The sequence below is a fragment of the Bufo gargarizans genome, chromosome 6 (assembly GCF_014858855.1).
Source record: "Bufo gargarizans isolate SCDJY-AF-19 chromosome 6, ASM1485885v1, whole genome shotgun sequence".
NCBI lineage: Eukaryota > Metazoa > Chordata > Amphibia > Anura > Bufonidae > Bufo > Bufo gargarizans.
The window spans coordinates 277,145,913-277,155,411 of NC_058085.1; the positions used below are offsets into that span (position 1 = coordinate 277,145,913).

Here is a 9,499-nt window from a genome sequence, read left to right on the forward strand (position 1 = left end):
ACGGGGGCGTTGCCATTACACCTAGAGGCTCTGCTCTCTCAGCTGCCACCCTCCACTAAGATTGAGAAGGTCAGGTGTTATGACCTGATCGCTCCTTGCCCTATCAAAGTGCAGCAGTTGCAGAAAGACTTCAGCCTCTAGGTGTAATGGTAACGCCCCCGTTGCTCCTAGAGGCTAATTTGCATATATTAAAACATCACTTTTCTCAGCAATGCGGGCACATAGGAACATGGGACCAACACAGATGCCTTCAGCTGCCAGGAGCACATGTAACAGGTCAGCCAGTGTCATAGGTACAGATCTGCTGACAGATGCGTTTTAAGGCTACTTTCACACTAGCGGCAGCCTTCTTGGGCAGGGAAAGGCCCGCCGGATCCGTGCTGCCACCAGAAGTCCGGTCCCATTAACTATAATGGGGGCGGGCCGTTTTGGCGGCTCAGATGCAGACCCATTCACTTCAATGGGGCCGCAAAAGATGTGGCCATCACTCCGTGTGCTGTCCGCATCCGTTGCTCCGTTCCGTGGCACCGCAAAAAGAATATATATATATATATATATATATATATATATATATATATATATATATATATATATATATATAACCTGTCCTATTCTTGTCCACGCTTTGCGGACAAGAATAGGCAGTTATATGTAAAGGCCGTCCGTGCCGTTCCACAAATTGCGGAACGCGCACAGACGCCATCCGTGTTTTGCGGACCGCCAACCACACCACGGTGGTGTGCATGCGGCCTAATTCTGTGGCAGATCCGAGAAAAACCACTGACGTGTGAAGAGACAACGCGAGAGTTCCGTGGAGAACCTAACCCATATATACCGCAAGAGTCCTGCCCGAAGTGTCTGGTTACTACCTTACAGAGAACACTCTGCACCCAGCGCAGGCTATAAGGGGGCAGGGCATGACACCGGAACTCTCTGGGGGCGTTTTGCACCCCTGTAGCAAGTTCTGCCTCTATATATTCATACGGTAGTATCCCCCCAAATCTTGAAGCCCTGTGTCAGGCCCCCACCCTATACACACACCTCCTGTCCCGTGCAGTGTCTGCACACATTATAGCGGGTTTCTTTAGGAAAAGAGGCCTACAATGGCGCACTTTATAGACACAGGGCACTGTTTGGGTATCTCTTTTTTGATTGGGGGGGGTTGGATACAAAATCCCCAAAACCTCTCGCCCTCTATTGCTACGCACACATAGGGGCACATGAACCAAATGAAAGGCATAGAAAAGGGGGCAGGTGACCTATGGCATGGGGGCTGCTCCAGGCGGATTTAAACAAAGGGGCGTGGCCATAGCTGGCATTCACCATTTTTTGGCACAAAACCTCGCGGTTCAGGTAACAGCCGCAATGTGAGCGGCACCGCATCCCGGCACCGACCTATAGGGCTGCCGTACTCCAGCCCGCACACATGGCAGAGCTGCTGCACAACAACAACATTACATTGGAAGTTCCCCGGAACAACAATGGCTGCAGGTCCCCCGCACAGTCATTACAGGAGGGGGAGGACGGCACCGCACCACCGCCTGCGGGTACCCCGCGCCCATGTCACGCCAGCAATCCCCAGTGCAACCCCCGTCTACCCGGATTCTTCACTTACCGGCCATCTTGAGGGCTGAGCCGGGAGGACGGAAGCGCGCCCCCGAGAATCGCACTGCTCTTCCCCGCAGCCCGCGCGCGCCCCCGAGCTCCGCACCACAGAGGGGGGACGTGGGCGCGCACAGTGAGAGCTAGCAGCGTGCGCGCCCCCGACCACTGCTGTATACGGCGGGGCTGTACTGCTGCATGCTGGGTGTTGTAGTTTCCTAACACTTGGAGAGGTTGCAGGGATGAGGCCCGGTCTCTCCCCATGTATGTGGTAAACCTGCGTACAGGCACGAAAATCATCTGAATATAGCAGGGATGCTCAACCTGCGGTCCACCAGCGGTTGTAAAACTACAACTCCCATCATGCTCAGCTGTAGGCTTTCCTGGGATGCTGGGAGTTGTCGTTTTGCAACAGCTGGAGGGCTGCATGTTGAGCATCCCTGGAATACAGCATTGCAGCAGATTATAACATAGAAGCTGGGGTCTATGTACATTTAGGAATGACGCAGCTTTAATACTGTACTGATGGCCTATCCTCCGGATAAGTGTTCGGCGACATTTTATATAATGTATTTCAATGGTGTCCCAAAGCGATATGCTCCGAAAAATCTGACTTGGATGGACTGTCTCGCCGCATTGTGACACCATTAAGATAAATTATATGAAATGTCGCCCATCCTAAGGGCTCATGCACACGACCGTATGTATTTTGCGGTGCGGACATACAGAAGCGAAATGCACACAGAGTAACTTCCGTTTTTTTTGGGTTTTTTTTGCAGACCCATTGAAATGAATGGTTCCACATACGGTCCACAAAAAAACAAAACGGAGCAGACACGGAAATAAAATATGTTTGTGTGCATGAGCCCTAAGTTGTCAATATCTGATTGGTGGGGGTGCGACAATCAGATATTATCCACCAATCAGCTGTGTTAAGAGTTTGCAGCTCTGTGGTGATGTGGTCCGTTTGTGGCCTAGTGACGTCACGTTCATAGGTCATGTGCAGCTCAGTCAAGTGAATGGCGAAGAGCTGCAATACCTAGCACAGCCACTAACCAACGTACGGCGCTGTGCTTGGTGCGTTATCAGGATTGTGAAGCACTGGGGCTGATTGGTGGCAGTGCCGATCAGATACTGATTACCTATACTAAACATAGGTCTTAATAGTTTACTCCTGGAAAACCCCTTTAACCAGCTCAGGACCGCGGCACGCAGGATTGCGTCTTTGCGGCGGCCCTGTTATTCCTCCTGGACGCGCCGGGGGAACTAGAGAGAAATATCTCTGTAGAAGACAACTTTTCCCATTTTTTTTATACAAAGTTGTCATTTGACAGAGATATTTCTCTCACCCAGCATGGGCATGTGTAAAAAGACACCCCAAAACACATTCCCCAACTTCTCCTGAGTACGGCGATACCACATGTGTGACACTTTTCTGCAGCCAAGGTGGGCAAAGGGGCACACATTCCAAAGAGCACCTTTCGGATTTCACCGGTCATTTTTTACAGATTTTGATTTCAAACTACTTACCACACATTAGGGCTCCTAAAATGCCAGGGCAGTATAACTACCCCACAAGTGACCTCATTTTGGAAAGAAGACACCCCAAGGTATTTCGTGATGGGCATAGTGAGTTCATGGAAGTTTTTATTTTTTGTCACAAGTTAGTGGAATATGAGACTTTTTAAGGGAAAAAAAAGAAATCATCATTTTCCGCTAACTTGTGACAAAAAATAAAAAGTTCTATGAACTCACTATGCCCATCAGCGAATACCTTAGGGTATCTACTTTCCGAAATGGGGTCATTTGTGGGGGTTTTCTACTGTTTGGGCATTGTAGAACCTCAGGAAACATGACAGGTGCTCAGAAAGTCAGAGCTGCTTCAAAAAGCGTAAATTCACATTTTTGTACCATAGTTTGTAAACGCTATAACTTTTACCCAAACATTTTTTTTTTAATCAAATGTAGAACAATAAATTTAGCGAAAAATTTATATATGGATGTCGTTTTTTTAAAAAAATTTAACAACTGAAAGTGAAAAATGTCATTTTTTCAAAAAATGTCAGCAGCAATGAAATACCACCAAATGAAAGCTCTATTAGTGAGAAGAAAAGGAGGTAAAATTCATTTGGGTGGTAAGTTGCATGACCGAGCGATAAACCGTGAAAGTAGTGTAGTGCAGAAGTGTAAAAAGTGGTCATTAAAGGGGTTGTCCGGGTTCAGAGCTGAACCCGGACATACCCTTATTTTCACCCCGGCAGCCCCCCTGAGCCTAGCATCGGAGCATCTCATGCTCCGATGCGCTCCAGTGCCCTGCGCTAGATCGCGCAGGGCACAGGCTCTTGTGTTTTCAATAACACACTGCCGGGCGGTAACTTCCGCCCGGCAGTGTGTTCGGTGACGTCACTGGCTCTGAGGGGCGGGCTTTAGCTCTGCCCTAGCCGTTTTACTGGCTAGGGCAGAGCCAAATCCCGCCCATCAGTGCCGGTGACGTCACCGGGGTTCCTGTCAGCCCCATGGAGAGCCCGGTACGTCACCGGAACTCAGAAAAATGCCTTTGCCCTGCGCAATTTAGCGCAGGGCAAAGGAGAGCATCGGAGCATGAACTGCTCCGATGCTCATGTCAGGGGGGCTGCTGGGGTGAAAATGGAGGGCTGTCCAGGTTCAGCTCTGAACCTGGACAACCCCTTTAAGGGTGTTTAAGCTAGGGGGGCTGAGGTTGTTTTTGGAGGTTTCAAATATTTGTATTTATTTTTTGCAAAAGGCAAAGGAGTTATATTGTCACAATAAAAAAAAAAGTTGGGCCATTCTGAACTTCCTTTCCAGCACCGATCCTCCCTTCCAAGCTTTATGTTTGTGAGTGCAGCGGTGATGTGCCTGTGTAGTCCTTATGACCACTGCAAACACCGGCCTCATCGGTCTTGTGTGGAATACCACTGAGGTCGTACACGGGCGCACCGTCAGTGCTGTCAAAAACATGACATGGCTGCGCGGCAGGGAGAAGCAGCGTGGCGGTGCTGAATTGGATGGTGTGACGAATACCGCACCTCGCTGCTGCCAGATGTCAAATATGTAGAGCCAGCGAGATACGGTTTAGTCACTGGTTATCAAGGCGTGACGTTACGCCGTCCCTGAGGATCAGGTAAGGTCAGCTTGGTACAGTGTTCACAGACTCCTCCTGTCCACACGGACTCAGAGAGGCAACAAGCTGGGGGAGCCTGGTCACTGCCCGGGAAGACTGACACCAGCTTCTCGTTTGATATAAGCCCGGTCCGCTAACAGGATTATATAGGGTGAGAAACCAACCCGCAGTAGCGTATAACTAGGCCGAAACACGGACGTGGGGATTCGTGATCGAGATACCAGAACAGCACAAGATTAAATTATATATTTAATTGCTTTAAAGGGAGTCTGTCAGCAGATTTACCCCTTTTTAACAGTTGCCATTCCGCTGTAGCCGCAAAACAGATGATTAACACAGTACCTTTATATGCTTTGGTGGACTTTTAAATATGCCAAAAACGAACTTTGATGAGGGCTCGCAAGTGCCCAGGGTGGAGTCCACTGGGTTGGAGCCCAGGCAGCTCTGCCTCTTCGGCTCTTATCCCCGCCCAGCCTCCTCCTCTGCTCGCCTATCTGTTGTCTCTCCCCCTCAGCGAGATCCCGCGCCGATGCGATGACTTCCTTGGTCGGGGCATGCGCATAAGCTACTGCGATGCCGTGTCAGCAATGGGCATGGCAGTGCGCATGCCCCGGCCAAGGAAGTCATCGCATCGGCGCGGGATCTCGCTGAGGGGGAGAGACAACAGATAGGCGAGCAGAGGAGGAGGCTGGGCGGGGATAAGAGCCGAAGAGGCAGAGCTGCCTGGGCTCCAACCCAGTGGACTCCACCCTGGGCACTTGCGAGCCCTCATCAAAGTTCGTTTTTGGCATATTTAAAAGTCCACCAAAGCATATAAAGGTACTGTGTTAATCATCTGTTTTGCGGCTACAGCGGAATGGCAACTGTTAAAAAGGGGTAAATCTGCTGACAGACTCCCTTTAAGGGCTCACTAGACATAACAAGCCATGTATTGCGCCCCCCCCCCCAACCTGTGGACACGACCTTTTTACAGATAATGTAGCAGTCCTATATAACACCACAGATAACATGGTGGTAACTCTCTAAGTACAGATGATGTAGTAGATGGGTATAAGGCCCCAGAACACACACAGTGTGACCCAAAGTCTGGGGGCAGGGTGGGCCAAATTCTCAATCCACCCCCCAACCCTACCGTGAAACAAATATGTGTTTGGACATTACATACATCACAAAAAAATATACAGTATAATACAGCACCACATACCTCATCCATCCAGTGACGTCTCCAGTGATGTAGACTTTTCTCAGCGTCTTCATTCGGAGATTAGACCGCCATGATACCTTCTTTCTGCTGCGTCTCATCTCTGCAGAGTTTTATTATTATTAGTTATTATTATATATAATGGCCCCTATGTAATATTCGGATATATAATGGGACATTATATATTATAATAATACACGGGGGGGGGGGTCAATATATATAGTAATTATACAGAGGGTCCATTATATATCCTAATATTACAGAGGGGTCATTATAATAATTATACAGAGGGGCCATTTTATATATATATATATATATATAATAATAATACAGAGGGGGCATTATATATATCCTAATATTACAGAGGGGTCACTATATATAATATACAGGGGGAATTATATATTATAGTTATACAGAGGGGCCATAATATATAATCACTATACAAGGGGGCCATTATATCTAATAATTATACAAGGGGCCATTATATATTATAATTATACAGTGGGACCATAATATATAATAATTATACAGGGGGGCCATTATATATTAGAATTATACAGAGGGCCCATTATTAATAGCCTCTCTGTATAATTATTATATATTATGGCCCCTCTGTATAACTATGATATATAATGCCCCCCTGTATAATATATAATGGCCCCTCTGTATAATATAAAACGGTGTCCATTCTCTCTAAATATACTGGCCTCCTTTGTATCTCTTCTGTCCACCTCCATAGTGCCCCCAGTACTTATATAAAAAAATATGTATATACTCACCTCTCTTCATCACCTCTTGTAGTCTTTGCTTGGGCGTTCCGGCCCAGGCAGTCAGGAACACATCACCCTGCCCCTCCTGCATCATGTCATCGCGTCATTTCGCGAGACCCGGCGCAGGAGGTCAGGGTGATATCGCGATCTCCTGCACCGCTTTACTGCTTCAGGCCAGGCGGAACGAAGGGGATAAGAGCCATAGGCATCCATCACCCTCATTATACTGCCTTCTGCCTGGCACCACCTACAATTTGTCGCCCGGGGCAATGGCCCCCCTGGCCCCCCCAACGCTACTCCCCTGAATACACATATACGTTCAGCCAAGTGAAATGTGTATATGTATGGGGAAGCTGAGAGGGGAGACAGGTAGCTGATCATTTGGCCAACAGCTATTGAATGTGTATGGCCACCCTAACACTTTGGTCATGCCTACAAAATTAGCAAAACCTGCTACTGCCACAGGTGCCCATTCACGGAGGAAAAATCTTTGCACTTATTTTGGAATTGCCCATTGAATAAAGTCTGTTGGATCTTATATCGCCCCTGCATTTCAGCCTGCCTCTCATCTCCCTGCATTTCAGCCTGCCTCTCATCTCCCTGCATTTCAGCCTGCCTCTGATCTCCCTGCATTTCAGCCTGCCTCTCATCTCCTTGCATTTCAGCCTGCCTCTGATCTCCCTGCATTTCAGCCTGCCTCTCATCTCCCTGCATTTCAGCCTGCCTCTCATCTCCCTGCATTTCAGCCTGCCTCTCATCTCCTTGCATTTCAGCCTGCCTCTGATCTCCCTGCATTTCAGCCTGCCTCTCATCTCCCTGCATTTCAGCCTGCCTCTCATCTCCCTGCATTTCAGCCTGCCTCTCATCTCCCTGCATTTCAGCCTGCCTCTCATCTCCCTGCATTTCAGCCTGCCTCTCATCTCCCTGCATTTCAGCCTGCCTCTCATCTCCCTGCATTTCAGCCTGCCTCTCATCTCCCTGCATTTCAGCCTGCCTCTCATCTCCCTGCATTTCAGCCTGCCTCTGATCTCCCTGCATTTCAGCCTGCCTCTGATCTCCCTGCATTTCAGCCTGCCTCTCATCTCCCTGCATTTCAGCTTGCCTCTCATCTCCCTGCATTTCAGTCTGCCTCTCATCTCCCTGCATTTCAGCCTGCCTCTCATCTCCCTGCATTTCAGCCTTTCTCTCATCTCCCTGCATTTCATCCTGGTAGTTAGGACTAGCGGATGCAGTATAGAGGCAAAGTACACAGTTCTTGAATCAAACAGCGGTGTTTATTCACACATTGGTGTATAACAAAATGTAGATAAGGTGTGTCACAAAACGCAGGTGTCTTGGTGTTTGTTCACCCACAAGGAAAGTCCATAAACAATAAAAGTCACCTTTTTCTGCTTGGTGTTAATTTACACCCTGTAAGGCTACTTTCACACTTGCGTTCAGAGCGGATCCGTCTGGTGTCTGCACAGACGGATCCGCTCCTATAATGCAGACGATGGGATCCGTCCAGACTTTACATTGAAAGTCAATGGGGGACGGATCCGTTTGAAAATTGAGCCATATTATGTCAACTTGAAACGGATCCGTCCCCATTGACTTACATTGTAAGTCTGGACGTATCCGTTTGCCTCCGCACGGCCAGGCGGACATCCGAATGCTGGTGTCCGCCTGCTGAGCGGAGTGGCGGACAAACGATGCCAGACTGATGCATTCTGAGCGGATGCATTAGGGCAGTACAGATGCGTTCGGGGCCGCTTGTGAGAGCCTTCAAACGGAACTCACAAGCAGAGCCCCGAACGCTAGTGTGAAAGTAGCCTTAGCCGTACAGCCTCATTAATCCATAGGCAGCCTGTTCGCCTTTACAGGGGGATGAGTCCTTCAGCCCGGCTTAAACCTCAAATCCCAGCACAGCCCTCAGTTCACAGAACACAGACTCCTGAGCTCCACTGTCAGAGGGAGGCAAATCCACACACCTGGCAGTGCTGGCTGGTTTTTATGCCTGGCAGAACCCGGCCTGGAACATGGGGTGTAGTCACCCACCCAGCACTTTGACTACTCCCAGTAAGAGCCGTCCCGGATCAGCCATGACAGCCATGCTAAATCTCAAGGTGTCAATTAGCAATTGCTGCAGCTGACACATGAAATACCGGCTCTTACTTCACCGAGGCCAGGAACCTCGATGATACATACCTTCCATCCACGATAATTCCAGGTACCTTCTTACAGCCCATATCAACCAATCACTGATCGTGAGTCAGTGGAAAAATAAGGGAGATATGCACTAAAATAAGTAGAGCAATAAATAATGAGGGGCACTCCACGTTTGGGAAAAGAAAGCAGCAGATGCTCAATGGATAAGTCAATATTAGTACATATTTATTACATATACATCACAAGAAGCCAGTGCATAAAATAATAAAAACAGCCATAAAACACTTAAAAATAGGATCTTAATCAATCATAGGAAAAGACGTGGTTACTCATAGAAATGCTTTCCATAAAAATCGTGATGGTGAATATATGGCAGTCTACACAATACTCATTGGAGCGATTCTTTAGAAATCAAAAATAGTCGCAGGAGAAATTTCGTAAATTAGGAATGTCAATTCTTATCTCCAGCCTAATGACAGGCTCCAAATGGTTCGCATAGAGGACCTCAATGTGCAAGATAATCGGACACCACACACTGTCCGGATTCGATCCAGTGCTGGCTGGTTTTTATGCCTGGCAAAACCCGGCCTGGAACATGGGGTGTAGTCAGCAACCCAGCACTTTGACTACTCCCAG

At 48.3% G+C, this 9,499-nt stretch overlaps 1 protein-coding gene across 1 annotated transcript in view; it reads right to left on the reverse strand.

Annotated features, from left to right (window-relative positions):
* The window catches only part of LOC122940087 (serine/threonine-protein phosphatase 4 regulatory subunit 1-like), a 48,772-nt gene extending 47,052 nt beyond the window's left edge, over positions 1-1,720 (reverse strand). Inside the window, exon 1 of the mRNA XM_044296432.1 lies at positions 1,616-1,720. Within this exon, the coding sequence (XP_044152367.1) occupies positions 1,616-1,622 (7 nt within the window). The 5' untranslated portion in view covers positions 1,623-1,720. The remainder of the gene's footprint in view (positions 1-1,615) is intronic.
* Between the last annotated feature and the right edge of the window lie 7,779 nt (positions 1,721-9,499).